Here is a 25,103-nt window from a genome sequence, read left to right on the forward strand (position 1 = left end):
TAAGATTTTTTAAATTATTATTATAGAGAAAGCTTAAAAGGGACAGAACAACTTATAATAAAAGCCATGTACTTGCAAAATCATTTTCTATCTCCCATTTGGGCTTATTTGTGTGAGCTATTGTCTCATCTGGATTCTGTGTGAGCTGTTGTCCCATTTGGATTCTGTGTGAGCTGTTGTCCCATTTGGATTCTGTGTGAGCTGTTGTCCCATTTGGATTCTGTGTGAGCTGTTGTCCCATTTGGATATGTGTGTGAGCTGTTGTCCCATTTGGAGATGTGTGTGAGCTGTTGTCCCATTTGGATATGTGTGTGAGCTGTTGTCCCATTTGGAGATGTGTGTGAGCTGTTGTCCCATTTGGATTCTGTGTGAGCTGTTGTCCCATTAAGATATGTGTGTGAGCTGTTGTCCCATTTGGATATGTGTGTGAGCTGTTGTCCCATTTGGAGATGTGTGTGAGCTGTTGTCCCATTTGGATTCTGTGTGAGCTGTTGTCCCATTAAGATATGTGTGTGAGCTGTTGTCCCATTTGGATATGTGTGTGAGCTGTTGTCCCATTTGGAGATGTGTGTGAGCTGTTGTCCCATTTGGATATGTGTGTGAGCTGTTGTCCCATTTGGAGATGTGTGTGAGCTGTTGTCCCATGTGGAGATGTGTGTGAGCTGTTGTCCCATGTGGAGATGTGTGTGAGCTGTTGTCCCATGTGGAGATGTGTGTGAGCTGTTGTCCCATGTGGAGATGTGTGTGAGCTGTTGTCCCATGTGGATATGTGTGTGAGCTGTTGTCCCATCTGGAGATGTGTGTGAGCTGTTGTTGATTTCCTCTAGGGCACCTCCCTGCTCTGTAAGGTCATCTGCTCCGATGAATTGGGAAGGGGAAGTGGGTAGTGAATGGGACTCATTTGAGAAAATGAGGTGAGAAAAAAAATGATGCAAGAACAGAAAGGGAAATCTATTTTTGTTTACAAAGGAAATGGCAGAGAAATCAGTGTGGATGGGGGTGTGTTTTGAAAGCCCAAATAATTGTGAGGTTGTTTTATGGAAACCGTTTAGCATGAGCCTCCCCACGTCCACGGGAGGCCAGACGGGCCTTCTGAAGTGCTTTTGCACCTTGTGCGCGCTTTGGGCTGCACCGTGGTGAGGCACCGCTAATTACTCTTCCCAGTGTGCCCATGGCCAATGCATTCATGAAACTAAATGAGTAAGTGTGGACTTAACCTCTTAGAAGATTTGGAGATTTTGAGGCCGAGGGGACTGGAAAAAGAAATGTGCACAATTAAAACCTCCTGGAAGAGTCATGACATTGAGTTGAAAACAGTAAGGCATCCTGAAGACCGTGTCCCTGAACTTGTGTTACATGCCCCATATCGTAGAGGAAAATTCTACACAGCAGCAGGGTAACGAGCTGCGAGTGATCAGCAACACAGCTGTGTGTGCCGTTGCTTTGTTTGTAAGAGGAACCAACAAAAGCGATAGGGAGAAATCACGGACGCTGAATAGGTTAGAGAGGGGAAGTGAGGAGAGAAAGATATTCTGCGTGGAGGGAGCAGCTCAAAGAAAGCAAGGTAAAAACGTAGCATGGTGTATAGGAATGCGGGGTTGGGGACAAGGGTGATGTAACAGTCTGAACACTGCTGGAGCACAAACTGTGAGATTGCAGATGAAGGGAACGCTGCCTGGAGGCTAGACTTTGAAGGGTCTCGAGCCCTGGATCGTGATATAGGTAGACTTTGGTTTTGACTTGGTAACAGCAAGGGGAATGGAATGAAAGAGAACAAGGAAGAAAGGAGAACATATAAGAGATGCTGCAAGCATGAATCCAAGCATAAAATGAGGAGGGTTTGCGCTAGGGCGTTGGGAGTGAAGATGGAGAGGAGGTGGAATGAGCAGCCCAGGACGGCAGATTGGGGTGCAGGATCTGCCATCCCAATAGGCAGAGGGGAGGAGGCCAATAGGCAGACATTGGTGTTTCTAGATGGGGCAACTGGAATGATGGAGGTTCCTGTAACTAAGCCAGAGGATACAGGAAAACAGCAGGTTAACATGTGGGGAGAGGATTTCAGAGATGCTGAGATGGGGGTAGCAGGGGTGCCATCCAGAAGGAGGTATCCATCAAGAGATTAGGTTCATGAATTTGAACTCTAGGAGAGATTTTTAATGAGAGACAATTTGCAAGTCAACGGCATACAGGTGATTTCCCAAAATAGGACAGTGATCGAGAGTGAACGAAGCAATGAGCCAACAGAAGGGCAGGAAAAGAGCGCATCGAGGGGTCTGAGATGAGATCAGACAGTAAGGGGAGGACAGAGTCGGGGATCTTGGAAGTCGAGGGTCTCTGCCTGTGATTATCTCCTCGCCGAGGGGCGGAGTGAGAGGCGGAGATATAAGCAATGATCATACTCATCCACTGGTGAGTTGCTAAAGCTTTCTAGTTGCTCAAAGCCAAAACAAACTTCAAAGAAGTCATCAATCGTGTGGAAACCACCAGTCCTAGACTAGTGGCTGCAAACCTGGGGTCCAAGCCCTGCTCTGTCAAGGCCTGCTCTGTGACGTGGGAAGGGGCTGCCCCGGTCTGGCCTGGATTTCTCATCGGTTCAAGGAGCGGGTTGGAGGCACAGTTCCTAAGGCCCTTCGGGGAAATGGGCTCTTTCTAGTGCTGGAAACACTGGAAGCAGAGTTTGTGATGCAGCATCTGGAAGAGGACCGTTTTCTCACGACGCTGCGGCGTCTTTGCTGACACTGATGGCTCAGGAACGAGGGAGAGTGGATGCCACCCTCTTATACTTCCCTTCCGCCTGCCTACCTGACCCTGGGAAAGCAGTGATCTCTTTCCTGTTTCTGTAATTTCGTCATTTCAAGAATGTTATAAAATAGAATCGTACAGTGTGCAACCTCTGGAGATTAGATTTTTTCATTCAACATCACTCCCTTGAGATCCAGCTAAACTGTGTGTATGGAGTATATCAACATTCGCTTTTCCTTAAACAGACGCGCATGGTTTGGTGCGTAAGGCCTTCCGAATGGTGAGTCCAGCCAGTGTGCTGAAGCATGTTGCAGGGAGGCCAGTGACCGGTTAGAACCACAGCTTCGTCTAGGGGTCCTCGTTCTTGTCGTCTTTGACTCCGTGTCTGACCCGAGTGAACTTCAGCCAGTTCTTCACTTCTCTGGGGTTTACTTTCCTCTTATTATACAATGAACGGAACAATGCTCTTTACAAATAACGCTGAGAAGATGCAATTAAACTAGAGAATATGTGGGAAGATCTCTGGCATATAGTATATGATTAAGAAATGTTTCCTTTCTTCCTGTTCTTTTCCCCTCCTTCCTTCTCCTTTCCTTATATTTCCCTTTCTTTTCTTTCCTCCCCCTTGCATTTCTGCCGCAGGCCACCTGGCCAGCGTGTCGTGGTGCACTGTGAAGGGCGTGGCTCCTTCACTCTGGCCGGGTTGCTGTTAAACTACAGCTCGCCTACCTGTGTGCCACCAGACAGTTCCCCAGAAGCCCCCCTCCTCGCCCTCCACGATACATCATTTTGCTGGATGTTGTCATGATGAGGATTTTTAAATAATGAAGTCTGTTTTTTCTATTTAAATTCATTATACTGACCGGTTTGGTGCATTTTCTCCAGTGATAAGCCATCTTTCTGTGTTTTCATGGTGGTTAATTAGCATGGGTGGAGGGACCTGGGCGTGTCTCTACAGGGAACTGAAGTCTCTCAGGCCTGGTTGATTTGGGTGTGGGCCTTAGGAAAATACAGACTAGTGGAGAAGCAAGTTCATCATTTGATGTAGAGTGTGATGTCCCAGGGCGGAACCCAGAGCAGTAGACTGAGGTTCCGGTGGGCCAGCGGACGAGTCCTTCTCCAGGTAGCATCCCCCCTGTACCGTGACAGCCTATACAGAGACCCCAAAAAGGGAAGGGAATTTCTCCTTTAAAAATACAAATGAAACGAGTTCCCTAGAGCTAATAGCTCATTTTCCTTCTTTCTCATCTGACAAGTGTTCACCCAGTTAATTTGGATCAAACTCTCACCTCGCATCCCCATTAGCAACAGGGGCCAGATGGATGACCCAGCCCCTGAAACCTACAGCCTGGGGCATCTTCTACAGTATCCTAATTGCCTTCAGACGACAACCAGTGATCCTAACCTTCTGCCCTTCACCCTCAGATGTCAGACCAAGAAGGTTGGTTTGACAGGGAACCACCCAGTGCAACCCCAGCCTTGTAGGAAACCTCATGAAAGGAAGAAGCTTTTTTTGTTGCAAATCTATTTATTTTGCTTTGGAAATAAAAATGCCTCTTTGGAATTGTATTGACTTTGGAAACAGAGAGCCACTGGAAATAGACCTTCAAACAGCTGCTGGTCTTTCTAATTTATTTTTGGTTTTTCTTCCAGGGTTTCATTGCTCTCTGCTCCCCTCCATGTTCTTTCAGTGGAAGTCAGGGGTGTCAGAGTGTTTAGGGCAGGGGTTAGCCCAGAGAAGTAACCTGGCCTCTGCCAAATTCTACCAGATCTCTGAGGCACCCACCCAGGGCCATCTCACCTGGCTGCTTCTGGGGACCGATGTGATGGGCCCCGACCACAGGAACTCACCCGTGCCAATCTCTCCCCCTTCTTTCTCCAGCAAGGACTGAAAATAGTTCACCATGCAGAGAAGACACTGTCCAGCTTCTGTAAGTGGCAGAAGAGCATTAATCCCAAGAGTGACCTCAACCCTGCCCATCATGACGTGGCTGTTCTTCTCACCAGGTACCCCAGAGACCACGGGGGAGCCGGGGGCTGCAGGAGGGCTGGCGGGTGGAAGGGTTGCCAGAGGTTCAAACTCATGGAATTCTCCTGGTCTTTGCTGCTCTTGATCATTGTTAAGGGTCGCTTCCATGATCTGAAGAACTCTTGACTCCCACACCAGCGAGGGAGCAGTTAGCAAACTGCTACATGGGACAAAGTCTCTGTGTTTATAAACTGTCTGCTGGCAACATGCTGGCCTCTTTCCTACGCCAGTGATGGTTTCCTCTTCAAAACCGGCTTCTCTGTGCGGCTTTATAAACAACAGGAAGCTTGTTTGCAGATCCTCATTAAAGACTCTGATTACTTTTAACCATGGGATTTCTGCTCCTTTATTTTATTTATTTAGTTAGTTAGTTAATCCTTGAGGATATTTTTCTATTGGTTTATAGATACAGTGGAAGGGAGGGAGGGAGGAGAGAGAGAGAGAGAGAGAGAGAGAGAGAGAGAGAGAGAGAGAGAAACATTGATGTGAGGGAGACAAGTCAATTTGTTGCCTCCAGCACGACCCCAATGGGCTGGGGATTGAACCTTCAACCCAAGTACATGCATTTGCCCAGGAATCAAACTCAACACCCTTTGGTCCAAGGGCCGATGCTCTAACCACTGAGAAAACTGGCCAGGGCCACCACTTTATTTTTTATTTTAAAAATATTCCTCCAATTTAAAAACATGCAATGATTCTACAGAAATCAGTCCTTGTGACTGATCTCTGAGTGATGTTGAAGACAGAAGATGGGGAGCAGGTCCTCCCCTGAAGAGACAGTGGTTTGCTTAGACCTTTCTACCTTTTGCCCTCATGAAGATACCATTTTGTTTTGACTACTGATAGACCCTGTGGGTCTAATTAGAACCATCAAAACTTCTAGGACTCATATCTGTGAAAAACTGGTGAACTTTCCTGAAACCCAGGCTCTTGCAAGGCTGTTTGCTCATTGATTCAAAAAATATTTATTGAGCACCTACTGTAGACCAGACTATATTTTACTCTAGACAAATGAAGGTCCTACATTAATGGGGGAAGTAATGTCCTTTTGGAAACTTAAGGTCCTTACCTACAAAAACCGTATTCCTACAGTTCTTTTCTTGTCCCCTTTAGCGCTTAGTAAGCACGCAATAAGCAATTATTTAATGGACCTAACTCCCTGCACGGTCAGCACAAGAAGGTTGCAGCTTCGCAATGAGCACCATCCCTCTCTTCTGGCAGCTCCATGCAGACTTAGACTTTTATTTTTTATTTTTTTCCTCCATTGATTGTAAAGAGAGAGGAAGAGAGAGTCCATTGATTTTAGAGAGAGAGGGAGAGAGATATAGAAACATCAATGAGAGAGAACATCAATTGGCCACCTCCTGCATGCCCCCCCCCCCAAGGATTTGGCCCACAAACTGGGCATGTACCCTGACCGGGAATTGAACTGGTGACTCTTTGGTGCATGGGTTGATGCTCAACCGCTGAGCCACACCAGCTGGGCCAGAGCTAGACTTTTTGAATGCAATAGTAAACAATGCATCTAACAGTAGGAGTAGCAAAGTGTTTGGTCGGTCCTACTACAGACCCAGAAATGATTTAGAATGACTGGCTGTGTGTTCCTGGTAGCTCTGGCACAGAGCCGCCCAGCAGTGCCGCTGTCAGTGGGAGTGGGGACTCATGCCTGTGCGTGCTCTGACCTGGTTGTTCCCTCCAACCCACTGTCCCAGCCACTGCCTCCAGGAGAGCTGAGAATTCACGGTGGCTTCCAAAGGCTGGGTCTTTCCCTGGTCCACGTGGACACACAGCGCAGACCATCTGTTGCCAGACAGGGTGTCCGCATAAAGCCTCTGGGCTGAAGAGCAGAAACTGACCGACGCTCAGACTTTGTTGGCGTTTGTGCCAGTCACTCTTGGCAATGAGCTCCTCTCGAACCGAAGAAAACCACATGGTGCCCGGCCGGTGTGGCTCAGTGGTTGAGTGTCAACCCATGCACCAAGGGGTTGCTGGTTCGATTCCCAGTCAGGGGACATGCCCAGGTTGTGGGCCCGATCGATCCCCAGTGGGGGGCATGGAGGAGGCAGCCAACTGATGTTCTCTCTCACTGATGTTTCTATCTCCCTGTCCCTTCCTCTCTCTCTAAAATCAATTAAGAAAAAAAAAGTAAAATACTCCAGAAAACCACATGGCCAACGAATGACTCTTTCAAAACGTCTGTCAGTGACTGGAACGGTCCCTACCAGGACATGGGAACACATTTTTATATTTCAGACCTGTAACTGGGATTTTGTGAGATTCTGGAGTCTTTCCTTCTTTCTTCCGGGGTAGAGAAATAATGAGGTTAATGAGGTTAATGAGGTCCGGGGGAGAGCGAAGATGCCTCTTTCTCCCTCTCTCTGGAGCGGGAGAGAAAACTAATTTGATTTGATCTCTGGATGGGTTTGTTGGACCAATTGCTTTTTCATGAGTAAGAAAAAGTTCTCATATGAGTTTTGAGCACAGACCTCAGAAAAAAACAAAAAAATAGTTCACATTTGAAAGACCCTAGTTACTGCTTGTTGTCCCTTCCTGTTTAAAAGTTCAAATTAATTTCAGTTTTCAATCAACCCTTCTAATCTTTTTAAACAAATACTATAATTTGGCTTCCTGAGATCAAGAGCAAAAGCAACTCAAAACATCTGCTAAAAATTCGCACGTTCCTTAGGTGTTAGTGAGATTCAGGGATCAAGAAGTGAGATCCGAATAATCTTACTGAATTCAGAAATGCTCCGTATAGACAGACGTTTTGACATTTGAAAAATTATTTTAATGACGCTTTTTGGGCCTGTGGAAAGTGCATCACCCCCAGATTTTCCAGGCGCTCCTCTGGCTCTCTGCGCGCCTCCCACATCTCTGTTCTCTTTCAGGAAGGACATCTGTGCGGGTGCCAACCGCCCCTGTGAGACCCTGGGGCTGTCTCACCTGTCGGGGATGTGCCAGCCGCACCGGAGCTGTAACATCAATGAAGACTCGGGCCTCCCTCTGGCTTTTACCATCGCCCACGAGCTCGGACACAGGTAAAGGGCCAAGAAAACGGAGGTGTCTTTGCCATGTTCATGTGTCAATGTCAATCAAAGGAATGGAAGACACCTTCAGTGGGTCACAGGCGGTCAGATTGCAGTGTGGCTTGAAACTCACCCTCCTAAACTTCTGCTTTCTCATCTGTGATGCAGACATAATCACATACTTAATTTTTTTATCCTCACCCGAGTACATTTTTCCTTTTCGTTCAGATAGAGTGGAAGGGGGGGAGAGAGAGAGAAAGAGAGGGGGAAACATTGATGTGAAAGGGACACATCGAGTGGCTGCCTCCCACATGACCCCAACCAGGGCCGGGGACAAACTGCAACCAAGGTACGTGCTCTTAGTGGGAACTGAACCTGTGTCTCTCTGGACCGCGGGCCGACGCTCTAACCGCTGAGCCAAACTGGCCAGGGCCATAATCACACACTTTAAAGATCCGCTGTCTTCTCTGCCTTGACCACTTGTACCATCTACATCACAGAGTCAAAGAGGCCACTGCCATTGTCTGAATTGAAATGGTGAGCAGAAGCAAGGAGATAAGCTTCAACTCAGTTAGTTAATTTAGGAGCAACCATTTAGTTCTTGTGAAATAATAATATTAATATTACTAAAAAGTCACAAACCATAGCATTTTGTGTCCTGTCTTTATGCAGACACTTTGCACTGTGTCATTGAATCATCTCCATGACCTTATGAAGTAGATACTATTGTTAATCTCATTTTACTTATCTGTGCAAGGGAGATTGAAAACTGCTATAAACCTGGAAAGACCGTCAAACAAACGCCAGTTAACAAGAGGTCCAAGCTGTCGCAGAAATGTGTGACTTTGACTAGATGAACTCATTAACAGCAGGTTTCAGCATGTTTGAGGGCAGAAATAAGGAGGATGCTGGATGCTCCAGGCATCAGAGGTCCCATGGAGGAAAGAGCTTAGCTCATTTGTCACCTGGTTTGTTGGCCTGTTTACGAACCACAAATAAGAGTGCATCACACGAATCAGAAGCTCTGAGTGGGGAGCCATGTAAGTGACTGTGCTCCCCGCCTGCCAGCCTGGACCTCCTCCCTCCAGAGAGGGGAGCAGAAGTCTGGAGTCTACTCTGAGTGCGCTCTGGAAAACACGTGGGGTTGGGAAGAACGCTGGAGACTGGGTATCCCAGGCCTGGCCTCTCTGGCCTGGGTTTTCTCACCACTTTTTCAACGCTAATGAAAGTGCTTATTCCGGCTTTTCTATCAACCTACAGTATGGCCTTAGATGATTCCCTTCCCCTCTCTGCACCTGTCTTCTTATCTGTGAAATGCGTAGGTAAAACTAGGCAGTTTCGTAGGTACTGTGATTTCTTTGATCTTTACCAAAAGCCCTAGGAGATCAATGTGATATGTTCCAGTATCCTTGTTGTTACATGCTACTGACTCGGCTTCAATCCTGGCCACCGTGTGATTGAGTGACAACCACAGTGTCCTGTCCTTAACAGCCCAGCCCAGCTCCTCTAGATGTATGGCTATGGCTTCTTTTAGGGAGCTCACCTCTCTCATCTTTGCTCTTCCTCTCTTCTGCTGCCTTCTATTTTTTCCCCAGGAGTATTGTCTTCTCCAAAGAACCCTGCTTTCTCATAATGTGACAAAGTAGGACAGCTTCAATGTTGTCACTTTTGACTCCAGCGTTGTTTCAGGCTTAATTTGCTCTTGGACTCACTTCTTCATCCTGGTGGGCCAGAGTAGCCACAGAGCTCTCCTCCAATGTCAAATGTGCAATGAATCAATGTTTTTCCCATCAGCCTCCTTCACTGTTTAGTTTGCACACATGCACATCATAGTTGGAAATACAAGGGTGTGGATGATCTTTTTTTTTCTTTATTGTTTCTTTATTGATTTTAGAGAGGAAGGGAGAGGGAGAGAGAGATAGAAACATCGATGAGAGAGAACATCAATTGGCTGCCTCCTGCACGCCCCCCCACTGGTGATTGGGCCCACCACCTGGGCATGTGTCCTGACTGGCAATCAAACCGGCGACCTCTTGGTGCCTGGGTCGATGCTCAGCCACTGAGCCACACTGGCCAGGCTATGGATGATCTTAACCTTGGTGTCTAATGACAAATCTGTGCTCTTGGTGATCTTTTCCTAATTTTTCATTGCTGCGCTTCCAAGTTTCCTTAGTTGTCAAAAATTCAAAGAGACGTTAAGTGACTTTCTTATAATTAAACAATGACTGGGGCCAGAATGCTAGGTCTTCAAAAGGCCAGGTCACGGTTGTTGGCATGTTGATAATAAAACTTGGCAAAATGAAAGTTATTCTCACGTGCAGATACATAGGTGTCCTCCACCCTGACACGTAGAGCGGCGCGTCCCCTGCAGCCTCCAGTCGGGTCCTCCTGACCCGCTGGCCCAGCCGCGCCAACGTGACTGGGTCCAGCTGAGGCGGGGACAGAGCTGGAGGGGAACATGCTGTAGGGAGGGAAAAACCTTAGACTGAACAAAATGAGTTTTGGGGGAGCTGATATATATATATTTTCTTTTTAATCCTCATCCGAGGACGTTTTTCCATCTTTTGCACAGATAGAGTGGGAGGGAGAGAGAGGAAGAGAGAGAGAGAGAAACATCGATGTGAAAGGGACACATCGAGTGGCTGCCACCCGCACGACCAACCAGGGCTGGGGACAAACTGCAACCGAAGTACGTGCCCTTAGCGGGAACCGAACCCGGGTCTCTCCGGACCGCAGGCCGACGCTCTAACCGCTGAGCCAAACTGGCCAGGGCGGGAGCTGATATATTTTGAACGTAGGTTTGAATCCACCCAGTTGACAGCATCCAGCCGTGTGGCTTGTTGTACTGGTATAGTCAGCTCCAGAAAAACCATGATTCACGTGCATTTTTAGAAACATGTTTGCATTTTGCTACCTGTTAAGCGGGCGAACGTGTGGAGTGACCTCATGAGCTAAACAGGGCTGGATTTGCAGCCGGCTGGCTGGCATAAAAGCTTCACTGAGGCACATCCTTGCGGCTGGGTGGTAAGAGCTCTGTAGATTAATTCTCCGACTCCTTTGCGAGTTTGGCGTTCATGTGGAATGTGATCTGCAACTGGGCGTAAATCCATAACTTCATAAGGCATTGAAAAATACAAAAATTATCTAAATCCCCCAAGGACTATTCTCTGCGACAGTTGCTAATGTTGAAGAGGACATTTTATTGAAGTTGGATATGTGTTTCTGTGTCCGAGGGCTAAATTTCACTGTCAGAGTAAAAAGTCATAATTCCCTCTGTTCAGATTTGGAAATCGGAGCCATATCTCTGGGTTGTAAGTGTCCAGGGAGCAGAACCCAGTGGAGAGACTCAGGGATCTCCGAAGGCATCTGGGGTGATCCTCTGAGGACTAGGCTTATAAACAACATTCTGAAGTTGCTTCCTTCCCAGGCACCCCATTGCCGTGGGGACAGGTAGGGTCTTCAGGGCCTTTCAAGGCTGCTGCACCTGGTCAGCCCTGGCAGCAGGGGGCCAGGGAGTAGACCGAGTAAAAGACATGGATGAGAATCTGAGATAGGAGCACAGAGACCTGCACAAGTCCTCATTTTGCCCCTCAGTAGCTAGGAGATTTTTGACAAGTCTCAAACGCTACGCTTCCCCATCTAGAAAAGGAAAATAAGGTAGACAATGATAAAAAAAACAGCAACAGAATTTTGCTTCCATTTATGAAGCCCTTCTTCTACGTCAGGCCCCTGGCTAGTGATTTTCAGTCTTTACTGCCTTCAAATCTCACCCTCTGCTGTGATGACTACGCCAGTTCCCAGGAGAGGACAGTGAGGCTGAGCAAGTTGCAGTCACACGATCGTTCAGTGGCAGAGCCAGGATGCCAATCTGGACCAACTTCTTCAGGAAGCCTGCTCTGTTTTTAAAAATCCTCACCTAAGGACACCTTTCCATTGATTTTTCTAGATAGAGTGGAAGGGAGGGAGGGGGGAGGGAGGGAGAGAGAGAGAGAGAGAGAAACATCTATGTGAGAGAGACACATCGAGTGGTTGCCTCCTCCACGACCCTAACCAGGGCCGGGGAGCAAACTTACAACCCAGGTATGTGCCTTTGACTAGGAATTAAACCCAGGACCCTTGGTCCACAGGCTGATGCTCTAACCGCTGAGCCAAACCAGTCAGGGCAGAAAGCCCGCTCTTAACCACTGAACGCTGAGGCCTCCCTGATGTCTGTGATGCTGGAAGAGTTGTGTGTAATACGACAATGAAACCCATCCCCTCAAAGCGTGCGGCCTTGGACGAGGTCTCCCATAGGATTTCCCTGTAATGTGCTCCCTTAAATCACAATGAAAAGGGAGAAGAAAGGTTCTGTTCTCTCGCGCTGTGGTCCCTGCAGCAGGAGAAAGAAGACAGCTCCAGGTAGACTCGGCTCTTCACTTTCTTCTAGGCAGAACCTTTAACATTAGCCACACGACGTCCATGGTGCATGTTTGAGGCAAAGCCTCCCTAGCATGTTCCCTGTGCTTCCCAGTTGAAAATCAGCTCTCCCCCTCCAACTTCAAAGTCCCACCTCGCAAGCAGAAGCCTTCCACACAAAAGTAGCCCTGTGCGCGTGTTTCCACCTTGGGGAGCCTCTGGCTTTCTCCGTTTCATGCCGCCTCCTTGATATTCCTGGACCTTGTGCCTCCCTGCAGCTTTGGCATCCAGCACGATGGGAAAGAAAATGACTGTGAGCCGGTGGGCAGGCACCCGTACATCATGTCGCGGCAGCTCCAGTACAATCCCACCCCGCTGACGTGGTCCAAGTGCAGCAAGGAATACATCACCCGCTTTCTGGAGTGAGTGACCGTGCGTCTCAGATCAGCCCCACCTGGGCCTCTTTAAACGAAGTCACTTTGAGTGTTACGTGAGACCTGGAAAAGTCCCAGTTCCTCCCACAGGTCACCGTGTCGAGGTGACATCCGAAGGAGTGAATTTCACTCTGCTTTCTGACCCTGAGATCTAGGTGGGCTCTGCCCTCCAACCACAGCCAGGTGAACACCCTGTCCCCCTGATTGCTCCTGTCTCAAGGTGGCTCCTTATGAGCTGAGTGTGGGTTAAGTCCTTGGGGACTGGCAGGAACAACCAGGATGTGTCAGCGGTGGTCACCCCAACCCCACTGCGGATAAGATGATGATTCTCTCCTTTTACCGCCGCTTGCATTTCCTAGATCACGTCTGAACTGAGGGAATGGGAGGTGGTTTGGTGTCCTCTTAGACAGCTCCTGCTGTGGGCTGGCGGGCTCTGTGCCTTGCAGCAATACAGTTGTCTTGAACACAGAGAATAAACTAGAAGGGCGGACGCTTCTGTTGAAGGAAAGACTAAAGACGAAGGAAATCGAAGCGTCTGCTCTCATTTCTATTCACTTCTTTTCAGCCGGGGCTTGGGGTTCTGTCTTGATGACCTGCCCCAGAAGAAAGGCTTGAAGTCCAAGGTCATTGCCCCTGGAGTGATCTATGATGTTCACCACCAATGCCAGCTGCAGTATGGCCCCAATGCCACTGTCTGCCAGGAAGTAGAAGTAAGTGTTGGGGATCCTGGTGCCCCTGGTGGGCTCGTGTGGAGCTGGAGAGCTCCACATGCTGAAAGAGGGGCCAGGGGCTTACTTGGAAATCGCAAGATCCAGACAAGGAAATAAAAACTTTCTGTCTATGGCAAGGTGTCCATAAGGCAGATTAACGTTAGGGTAATTCATGTTCTTCGACTCTACCTCCTCGGTGTTCGATGGAGCCAGCAAGCCTTTGCCACTGGGTGGTGGTGAAGAAAATTCTATAGTGATTTTTCAAGAATCAGTTATTCATACCTGGAGACTCCATAGCAAAAAAACTTAATCCCCAACATCTCTCCCGCTCCTGAATCTCCCATCTGGTTGAAGAGCGCCACCAGATACCCCCCCAACACACACATTTCTCAAGTAGTTTCAAAAAATCATAAATCTAACCATGGCTCGTCTCTGATCTTAAGGTCCCCACTGACCACAGGGAAAGTCCAAACGACTTTCACTTCTTAGTAAGCTGGACCTTGACTAGCCTCTGAACTCATGCCCTTCGGTGAGAAAGTATTATTGTTGACACACAGACAAGAAGCAACTCCCGTTGGACCCATGCCGTGTTCTGTGCTCTGTACCCAGTGAGAGGAAAAGGCGAGCTCTCTGCAAGGGATCAGACAGAGAGGAGCTCGGTGGAGGAGGTAGATGGAAACATTTCAGTACAGAGAGTTAGAGACCAAAGAGGAAAGAGAGAAAGACTCTGAGAAGCAAGTAGTAAGTGCTTAGATAGAACAAGCAAAACTGAACAGAGGAGATCAAATTGGTGCAAAAATCCCTTTCCCCTCACTTCCAAGTATCTCTCAACTCTGCCTGTTCCTAGAAGATTGGGCTCCTTCCTTAGAGGCTGGTAGAAGGCCGGCAGGTAGAAGGCCGTCAGGTAGACAGGCCGTCAGGTAGAAGGCTGTCAGGAGAAGGCTGTCAGGTAGAAGGCTGTCAGGTAGAAGGCTGTCAGGTAGACAGGCTGTCAGGTGGAAGGCTGTCAGGAGAAGGCTGTCAGGAGAAGGCTGTCAGGAGAAGGCTGTCAGGAGAAGGCTGTCAGGTAGAAGGCTGTCAGGTAGAAGGCTGTCAGGTAGACAGGCTGTCAGGTAGAAGGCTGTCAGGTAGCAGGCTGTCAGGTAGACAGGCTGTCAGGTAGCAGGCTGGCAGGTAGACAGGCTGTCAGGTAGCAGGCTGGCGGGTAGACAGGCTGTCAGGTAGAAGGCTGTCAGGTAGCAGGCTGGCAGGTAGAAGGCTGTCAGGTAGCAGGCTGGCAGGTAGACAGGCTGTCAGGTAGAAGGCTGTCAGGAGAAGGCTGTCAGGTAGAAGGCTGTCAGGTAGCAGGCTGGCAGGTAGACAGGCTGTCAGGTAGAAGGCTGTCAGGAGAAGGCTGTCAGGTAGAAGGCTGTCAGGTAGAAGGCTGTCAGGTAGAAGGCTGTCAGGTAGACAGGCTGTCAGGTGGAAGGCTGTCAGGAGAAGGCTGTCAGGTAGCAGGCTGTCAGGAGAAGGCTGTCAGGAGAAGGCTGTCAGGTAGAAGGCTGTCAGGTAGAAGGCTGTCAGGTAGCAGGCTGGCAGGTAGAAGGCTGTCAGGTAGCAGGCTGGCAGGTAGAAGGCTGTCAGGTAGCAGGCTGGCAGGTAGACAGGCTGTCAGGTAGAAGGCTGTCAGGTAGCAGGCTGTCAGGTAGACAGGCTGTCAGGTAGAAGGCTGTCAGGAGAAGGCTGTCAGGTAGAAGGCTGTCAGGTAGAAGGCTGTCAGGTAGAAGGCTGTCAGGTAGACAGGCTGTCAGGTGGAAGGCTGTCAGGAGAAGGCTGTCAGGTAGCAGGCTGTCAGGAGAAGGCTGTCAGGAGAAGGCTGTCAGGTAGAAGGCTGTCAGGTAGAAGGCTGTCAGGTGGAAGGCTGTCAGGTAGAAGGCTGTCAGGTAGACAGGCTGTCAGGTGGAAGGCTGTCAGGTAGAAGGCTGTCAGGTAGACAGGCTGTCAGGTAGCAGGCTGGCAGGTAGACAGGCTGTCAGGTAGAAGGCTGGCGGGTAGACAGGCTGTCAGGTAGAAGGCTGGCGGGTAGACAGGCTGTCAGGTAGAAGGCTGGCGGGTAGACAGGCTGTCAGGTAGAAGGCTGGCGGGTAGACAGGCTGTCAGGTAGAAGGCTGTCGGGTAGACAGGCTGGCAGGTAGACAGGCTGTCAGGTAGAAGGCTGTCAGGTAGACAGGCTGTCAGGTAGAAGGCTGTCAGGTAGACAGGCTGGCAGGTAGACAGGCTGGCAGGTAGACAGGCTGTCAGGTAGAAGGCTGTCAGGTAGACAGGCTGGCAGGTAGAAAGGCTGTCAGGTAGAAGGCTGTCAGGTAGAAGGCTGTCAGGTAGCAGGCTGGCAGGTAGAAAGGCTGGCAGGTAGACAGGCTGGCAGGTAGAAGGCTGTCAGGTAGCAGGCTGGCAGGTAGAAAGGCTGGCAGGTAGACAGGCTGGCAGGTAGAAGGCTGTCAGGTAGCAGGCTGGCAGGTAGAAGTCTTTCAGGTAGAAGGCTGTCAGGTAGACAGGCTGTCAGGTAGCAGGCTGGCAGGTAGAAAGGCTGGCAGGTAGACAGGCTGGCAGGTAGAAGGCTGTCAGGTAGCAGGCTGGCAGGTAGAAGTCTTTCAGGTAGAAGGCTGTCAGGTAGACAGACTGGCAGGTAGAAGGCTGGCAGATAGAAGGCTGGCAGGTAGAAGGCTGGGAGGTAGCAGGCTGTCAGGTAGAAGGCTGTCAGGTAGACAGGCTGGCGGGTAGACAGGCTGTCAGGTAGGCAGGCTGGCAGGTAGAAGGCTGGCAGGTAGAAAGGCTGGCAGGTAGACAGGCTGGCAGGTAGAAGGCTGTCAGGTAGACAGGCTGGCAGGTAGAAGGCTGGTAGGTAGAAGGCTCACAGCAAGTTGGCTCCTTTCAGTGATAAGTAAGTAGTTGACGCTTTCTGGATGGAACAGTGAGCAGGCTCAGGTTACAACCACCTTGGCTCTTTATAAACTTCTGTCCAGTTTTTGGATTGGCCTTTATGGCTGGTTTAACCAGTTACCCGGCCTAAGGGCAATGATACTGCACATATAGAAATGACAGTCTCAGCTTTTAGGAAATGGGTTTATCTCCCACTTTATTGCCCAGTATAGTCTACACACCACTGTTCATGAATCACGACAAAGTCCCACTCACGTCTGAACTGAGAGTGCTCGAATAACTTTCCATCGCTCCTGCTCCCTGAGAACCACATTTATTGTGGGTATGTGGGTGGGTGTGCATTTTACCATCACTGTCAAAAAGCTTTAGTGTAAGTTTTGAAAATATAAAAACGCGTGATCTCACGTTTGTTTTCCAGAATGTTTGCCAGACGCTGTGGTGCTTGGTGAAAGGCTTCTGTCGTTCTAAGCTGGACGCGGCTGCGGATGGGACGCGATGTGGCGAGAAGAAGGTACGTGCCCGGCTGAGGCGGGAGGTGGCAGGGCGGTGGGCGCTCAGCTCCAGGGCAGGGCTGGGCAGAGGCCCTGGAGAGCAGCTGTGTCTGGGTGAATGGCGGTCATAGAGTCGACCAGCCGGGGAACGGACTTCCTGCCGCTGCTCCTTTGAGCCTTCACGGGGAACACGGAGAGGGCTGAGCCCAGTTCCACACTTCACTTGCAAAACATCTCTTCCATCTCCTGACGAACTTCCGTGCAGTTTGTGGTCAGTGACGTCTGCTGCACTTGGTTTGACTTTTCCCCCTTCATGTTAAAGATCGGGAAGGGAAAGCCAGTGGTGGCTTCTTTCCAAAGATGATGGGTTTGGGCCACTTGTGATCTTTTCTCATCCTCTCACTGGCTGCATTTCCTGAAGCTCTGTCCACTCTACTAAGCAGGAAAGCTAGACACCCAGGAACTCACGAGATGTTACACATTCTCTCGACTTCCCGAGAACCGGGTAACATGCTGCTCCACAAAGCCGGCCGGGTTTGTTGTGGCCCGAACTTAGGTGTTTAGTGGAAAGTTTGTTTTTTGAGATCCTCACCTGAGGATATTCTATTTTTTCATTGATTTTTAGTTAGAGTGGAAGGGAGGAAGGGAGGGGGAGAGAGAGCAAGAGAGAGAAACATCAACATGAGAGAAACACATAGATTGGCTTCCTCCCACACAACCCCAACCAGGGCTGGGGATCTAACCTGCAACCCAGGCACATGCCCTTGACCGGAAATCGAACCCATAACCTTTTGGTTCACAGGCTGATGCTCACTCACCACTGAGCCAAACCGGCCAGGGCTTAGTGGAAATCTTTATGCAGCTTGAGGATGGCCTGACCCATCCCTGAGATTCTAGAACCTGGTCAGAACAGTGACCAGACTAATGAGAACCAGCAGGGCAGCAGATAAAACATGCCTGAGTCCTCCAGGTAATGTGGCCGTTTCTAACAACCACACTGTATTTTCTTCTGTTTTCCTTTTTGCATGTTCGCCCTCCTAGACTGAGAGTTATTGAAGTATTTCCCTTAAGAGGGAGAGAATGGATATTTTTCTGAACCCCTTGAAAGGCCGGAACTACACACACTGGGTAGAGTTACAGAAAAGGAGAATTTTTTCTTGATACTAGAAAGAACTTCAAATTCTTAACAAGTAGTGTTTTTTTTGGGGGGGGGGGGGGCAATGAATGGACTTTTCCCAGGAGGATAAAGTTATCTGTTGCTGACATTAAATACCCACAGAGGCTGTAAAGAAGTTATCACAGTACCAGTCTGCAAAATGTTTGTTTCCGTCTACAAGATAAGGAGCTCGCGCCAGAAAGCACATCAGTGATGTTATTAAACAACTATGTTGCTGAGCGAACTAGGCTGATCTGCTTTCCTCTCTCCACGAAGCGAGTGGTGTGTGATTTTTACATCCTGCCACGCAGTCTGCCAACCACACTTCGAACACCACTCCTGCTTTGGCTGTATGAAGTTCCCTCAGTTCCTGAAATTCTCTGATGCTGAGGCCCAAGACTCTTGGAGGAAATTCTTTTATGGGTCTTTTGTTCTCCATGTGATGCATGACTGCAGGCCTGCTAGGGGAGTTGGGTTAGACTGCTGGGGATCTCGGCTCAGCCTGCTCTGGGGACCTTCCTGACATACACATCCCTCCTCTTCTGTTTCCAGTGGTGCATGTCTGGCAAGTGTATCACAGTGGGGAAGAAACCAGAGAGCACCCCTGGCGGCTGGGGTCGCTGGTCGCCCTGGTCCCACTGCTCCCGGACCTGTGGGGTTGGAGCCCAGAGCGCCGAGCGGCTCTGCAACAACCCCGAGTGAGTGCAGCCAGTGTATTTGCCTCCTTCCCGAGTGCCAGGAGACCAGGCTGGGCGAGTGTGACGTCCGTGACCTCAGGCCTCCCGAGGGAAATGAAGTGGGCTCCAACGACCAAAGGGACCCTGAAGATTCATAGAGGGTGAAAAAAAAAAGGTGGTTCTGTTGTGTTTCATTTTGTCTTGACACTGGGTTCTGGCTAGAACTTGGATAAATAAGCTGATTCTATCACTTGGAAAATAAGAAGATTTCTTTTAGAGGTACGACCTGTGTGTAAGCCTCTGGGAGATCATACAGTTAATGCCTAGATAAGCCACACTGTCAGGGAGAGACTAGTTAGACCCAAGGTTGCTGATAAGACTCTAGCTTTCTTTCAATCATAACGAATGTACAACTTCACGAAAATGTTTTTCTTCCCTTAGGAAACTAAGAAAACAGCTAGGCACATTTTTGAGGATTATTATTTCATTGTTTTAGGTAAGGATTTGGTAGACCTTAGAGATACATATTAGCCTGTTAAGGTTCCAAGGAAGTTATTTACAAGTGGCTTTCAAACTTTTAATCAAATCGCTTAATTTTTCCTATTTTAAATTTGTATAATGATATATAGATATATATCTATATATGTATAATTCATATATATATGAATTGAATTTAAATTCCCTTATATTTCAAATGTACATTACATTCTTAATTTAATTATTTTCTGGTGTACTAGTTCTCAAGAATAATACTAAAAAAGTATATATATGATGCCTCCTGTAAGTGGAAAATGTATTAAGCTTCTTTTACCTATTTTTATATTAGTCTGCATTGAAGAGTAATAGTCATATTTTTAAAAAGGCAAATGATAAATATTATTACAGTCCCCTCAATATCTCATTTCCAAATCTTACATCTTTTTAAAAACTTATTGTTGACAATATTGCATATGTTCCCCATTTCCCCCACCATGGACCCCCCTACTCAGTCTCCACCACACCCCCTGGTTTCCCCACACTATTGTCTGTGTCCATGGGCTATGCAAATCAGTTCTTTGGTAAATCTCTTCTCATCCTCCCCCCCCCCACACACACTACAACAGCTGTCAGTGTGTCCGACATCCATGCCTCTGGACCTATTTTACTTGTCAGTTTACTTTGTTCATTAGACTCCAAATATAAGTGAGATCATGTGATATTTGTCTTTCTCTGACTGGCTTATTTCACTTAGCATGATAATCCCCATGTCTATCAATGCTGTCACAAAGGTTAAGAGATGTTTCTTTTTTTTTTTTTTTACAGCAGCATAGTATTCCATTGTGTAAATGTACCACAACTTTCTTATCCACTCATCTACTGAGGGGCTATATCTCATACACACACACACACACACACACACACACATCCCATATATAATAAATTTCTAAGGGCTAATAAGTTAATATCTATAAAAAGTTTAATACAGTACTACTATAAAAATTGTCAGTAAATGGTAGTTATAGTTATTATTATAATATTACATCATTTACCACACATAAATGTACACTTGAGGACTTGGACAAAATTGTGTTAAAATCCTACCCTTTGATAAAGTTGCTTTTGTTTAAACATAAAGTTTCTGTGAATTCATAAATATAAAACCATGAATTTTTTATACTTCATTTTTACAGAAAATATTTATTTTATAGTTTATTTCAATGTGATCAGAAAAGTGATTGCCACTGTACCGATCAGGAAATACAGGCGATTTGCTCTGGGACCCATTGGCAATGCTATATACCAACTGTCACCCATCTGTAGCCTTTTGGGGATAATGGTCAGTGACCTGTGGTTATCAAAAAAGGGACACTCCTGTTGGAGGACTGAAGGATGATTCTGCTGGAGCTTCCGGGGGAAAATGGTCCTAATTCCCATCTCGGAGGCCAGGATTTGTCATAGAGTCTCCTCAGTGAGAGACCATGCACGGTCTCAGTGGCTGGTGTGCTTAAGTTCACTGAGAACAAGGCGAGTGGAACAGAGTCACAGATTCAAGTCACAGATTCATGTCAGTGAGTGACAAGTGACCTTGAGACTGTATCCTTGATGTTGGTCAGCTTTCTCGTGAGAACCAGTGGGCCTTGGCTCATGCTCATAAAATGCCCTCAGTGATGTTTGTCAGATGGAGATGAATTGGAGAGAGTCCAGGTCATAGAGTTCCCCTCTATCACAACGAGTAGAAAACCAAGGACGATTCTCTGTACCACCTACAGGAAGTCAATGACTATGAAGTCCCTTGGGCAAAGAATTCTCATTGGCAGTGCCAAGGACAGGAAGCACATACAGTAGGATGATGAAGTTAAGAGGAGAAAGAAATTAATTCTGGCAGCATTGCTTCTGCAAGAATTCACAATGGAGATGCACTTATTTTGTCCTTAAAGCATGGGCAGTATGCTCACCTTTAGAGCAGGGAAGGCTTTCCAGAAGCACAGAAGGAAACACTAAAGATGCCAGCTGGCACTACTGGAGCAGTGTGCCATTGGAGGGGAGGGTGGGAAGTGCAGGTGTTCAAGTGAATTCAGTCAGGAAGGTAAGGGCATTGAAGGCCAAGATCAAGAGGCTGGACTTGATTCTAAGGCCACTGGGTGCCATTCAAGGTTTTTAAACAGGAAACTAAAATAATTTAGGTAATTGTAAAAATTAACCAGATTAGAGCGTGTATAATAGGTTGAGGAAAGAAAGACAGTGTTGAGACAGGAATAGAGATAAGGGTTGGGCAAGTTTGGTGGTTATGGAAATAAAGAGGAAGAAGCAAATATAAACATAAAGCTGATGACCAGGCAACTGACTGACTGTGGGAAGGGGTCAAGCTATTTCAGAATAGACAACTACACCCTTGGGACTGCATGTTCATGGACAACAACACAAACAAAAATATATGAACTTGGAAGAATTTATTTAAAAGTTGAGTTTTGAGGGTAGAGAGGGACATGGCTAAGGAAGAAGTGAGCACGGCCACATGCCGGGGGTGGGGGGAGGGGTGTGTAAAGGAAGATGCTGGCCTTTAAGGAAACTAACAGGACAGCTTATGTGTTTCCCCTGTAGACCAAAGTTTGGAGGAAAGTATTGCACCGGAGAAAGAAAACGTTACCGCCTATGCAACGTCCACCCCTGTCGTCCAGATGCACCGACGTTTCGGCAGATGCAGTGCAGCGAGTTTGACACAGTGCCCTACAAGAATGACTTCTACAGCTGGTTTCCAGTTTTCAATCCAGGTGAGGCGCCGTGACGGTATATTTCAGATCTAAGTCCCCAGCCATGATTGGAAAGCATATGTCAGGGGTCGGTGCCACCCCACAGTTCAACAAGAAGAGAAGTGTACCATTAAGTATTTTATATTTTAGAAGGTAAAAATCACTAGTCTGGTTAAGTTGATCAGTAAATGTTAAAGGCTGAATATGTCCAAGTTCTGTGCTGAGCTCAGTGGGAGATGAAAGAAAAGTGTATCAAAGGTGGTGGCTGACTTTGAACAGCTGAGGTACAACTTAGTGATAAGTGGGGCACGCAGGAATTCAGTAACTGGTACTGAAGAAAGGGCTTGTTGATGAGCTTGTGAAACTGACTGTAATTTTGGGCAGAAATTCAGAAAAGAAGGTCATTGTGCGTTTGGAGTAATTTCAAAGAAGGCTTCCAAGGAAGGAGGTGAATGTCCTTAAGTCTGAAGAGTCTTTCCTCTGGAAGAAGGAAAAGGAAATGCGTGAAAATAGAGTCGGTCACCCCATGTGGGCAGAGAGCAGGACAAGGGAAGATGGATGGCTTCACTCAGCCAGCTCTGGGCCAGAAGGGAACATTCTGCGTGTACAAGGCAGTCTAAGAAGGTCAGAAAGTAAAAGCAAGCATCTAAAGAACGTACATTCGGGGTTGGGGACAAAATAAGTTAGAGAACGGAGCAGCAGCCCCGGCAGTTCTGACCCCAAATCAGGAGCAGTTTCACATTTTCTTCTGAAAATGAAGACTATCACTAATCATTAGCTGTAGACTAACATCAGAAATATCTGTGCTCTTGGTTGTTGTTCCAGCGAGGAATGGCACATAAATATTTTTCGGAGCTAAGGAGATTTGAGACAGGAAGTAAAAAATAACTAACCAAGTTTTTTGTGATTTTAAGTTTCTGAAATTCCAGTGTAACAGCACACAAGAGGACTCATAGATGTTGGACAATGAATGAAAAGTATATATTCGAACTGATATAAAAATGCTATAGTCAGTTTCTTTTGAAAAAAAGACCCTATAGTGTTTTGTCCATTTTAAGTCTCCAAAATACCCAGACAGCTGTCGGTTGTCATGGGCAATGTTTGTTCCTTGCCCCGCACTGGTTAGCATCATTCATGCTCTAGAGGAGCAAGTCGTTTGATTATTGGTACAATTGAGCTTCCTGAGCCAGGCATTTGAATATGAGAAAACTCTTGTATTTACTCATATGGATTAAAAACAAAAACAAAAACGAAAAACTACTGATGAAAATTGCTTATTACCTTTTTTATATTCTGGACATGCTCTATTTTTTTTGAAACTATTTGGGTCCATGATCCTATGACCCTAAATGAGCAGCCTCCCGAAACAAAGGTAGCACAACTGTCGCCGTAGTATAACAGGTGCTTAGTTTGGAGACCCCCCACCACCACCACGCACACCCCGCAGGTGCAGGATTGGGCTCGTGTGTTCTGAACTCCGATGGTTTGAATAATTGGATTTGAAATAAAAATATTTAGTTCAGCTTGGTTTTTCTTTCTTTCTTTTTTTTTTTACAAGCATTTATCACATGCATGCTTTTTGCCTAGCATAGAATACATTCAAAGAAATGAGAGTTGTAAAAGTGATCATAAATTTCACTCACTTTGGAGTGATTGGTTTACATCTGAAACTAGTATGAGGCTGAATAAACCACATGGTGGAATGAAGCTAAGCTTGCTGCCTACCTGGGCTCTAAGCCTCGATCCGCCATCCCACTGGTTTTCTTAAAGGCCCCTCTACTACTATTTGAGCATACTTGTAGTTTACTTGCTAATAAGAGTTGCTACTACCTCGACCAACTTAATGATTTCTTTCCCCCATCAAACTCTATCTTACATAGTTGTTATTTGCTTAGTTGACAGGCATCCCTGACTGTGACAAGTAGTTCATTCATATCAACAACTATATAAGGAGCACTTACTCTGCACCAGACATCGACTACTTTATACACTCGCACCTTTCCCTTAAAAGTCACCAGAGAAAAAAATAAAAGTACAGCTGCCCGGCCGATGTGGCTCAGTGGTTGAGCATCGACCCATGCACCAAGAGGTCGCTGATTCATTTCCCAGTCAGGGCACATGCCCAGGTTGTGGGCCAAATCCCCTGTAGAGGGCATGCAGGAGGTGGCCAATTGATGTTCTCTCTCATTGATGTTTCTCTCTCTCCCTCTCCGTTCCTCTCTCTGTAAAATCAAAAGAGACAAAAAAAATTTTTTTTAAAGTAAACATACAACAGAGTTTTCTACCCACTCAGTGGAGAGTGTTAGGTGTCTTGTGCATGGCCTGTGGTAGATTTGCTGAGTAGCCAGTGACTGAAGATTCATAGATGTAAACGTTTGGAATAAGCACAGACACCATCGATTATAGTTTGCAAACTCCTTCATGTACTGCTAGGGCTTCCAGAATTGCTTGATTCTCAGTTCATTTTTCTTTTTCTTTTTTTTTGTGGTACATGGCCCTAGCAAGAACTGAACCCGGGACTCTCTGGTCCGCAGGCCGACGCTCAACTGCTGAGCCAAACTGGCCAGGGCCTCAGTTCATTTTTCAAAAAATAAATTTAACTATTTAAAAACGTACAATAAAGAACAATACTTGCACTCAAAAATATTATGTCAGGTTTTAACATATTGGAAAACACCAAATTGATTTGGTTTTCTGCAGAACTTACACTAAAAGTCTTCCATCAACACAATTTAACTGAGAAATATCCTGAAATGGCAGATTGAGTTGTTCTAAGTTGTTATCATTTACTATTTGTATAAGTCAAAAATTTTCAATAGTGTGGAACCAAAAACCCACAGAAAAAGTTAGATGCTTTAGCCAATAATTTTCTGTTCATCTTAATAGTCTCTATGAGTCCCATGAACTTATTTTTAACCATCATATACTTGAACTTACACAGTCTATGCTTAATAAAATCCTGATTTCATCTGCCATATTGGCAAGGTCTTGTTGGAAAAAAAGAAAAATAATTCGACTTAAAAGTTTTGAAAACTACAAATCTAGATCAGCCTACTTTCCAATATAGGCATTTTCTTGACCAGCATTCCTGACAAAAAGATTATCTCGGCTCCTCTTGATCACAGCCATGCAGTCACGCGGGCACCCATAGGCAGAGCAGCCATGCAGTCACGCGGGCACCCATGGGCAGAGCAGCCATGCAGTCACGCGGGCACCCATGGGCAGAGCAGCCATGCAGTCACGCGGGCACCCATGGGCAGAGCAGCCATGCAGTCACGCGGGCACCCATGGGCA

The 25,103-nt window shown here is 47.0% G+C and overlaps 1 protein-coding gene across 1 annotated transcript in view; it reads left to right on the forward strand.

Moving 5' to 3' along the window:
* The window catches only part of ADAMTS12 (ADAM metallopeptidase with thrombospondin type 1 motif 12), a 262,620-nt gene that overhangs the window by 152,532 nt on the left and 84,985 nt on the right, over positions 1 to 25,103 (forward strand). The window contains exons 6-12 of the mRNA XM_036280361.1: positions 4,625 to 4,749; positions 7,660 to 7,809; positions 12,471 to 12,614; positions 13,192 to 13,336; positions 16,674 to 16,766; positions 18,455 to 18,600; positions 21,661 to 21,830. Of these exons, the coding sequence (XP_036136254.1) occupies positions 4,625 to 4,749; positions 7,660 to 7,809; positions 12,471 to 12,614; positions 13,192 to 13,336; positions 16,674 to 16,766; positions 18,455 to 18,600; positions 21,661 to 21,830 (973 nt within the window). The remainder of the gene's footprint in view (positions 1 to 4,624; positions 4,750 to 7,659; positions 7,810 to 12,470; positions 12,615 to 13,191; positions 13,337 to 16,673; positions 16,767 to 18,454; positions 18,601 to 21,660; positions 21,831 to 25,103) is intronic.

The sequence above is a fragment of the Molossus molossus genome, unplaced genomic scaffold (genome assembly GCF_014108415.1).
Source record: "Molossus molossus isolate mMolMol1 unplaced genomic scaffold, mMolMol1.p scaffold_m16_p_3, whole genome shotgun sequence".
Lineage (NCBI taxonomy): Eukaryota > Metazoa > Chordata > Mammalia > Chiroptera > Molossidae > Molossus > Molossus molossus.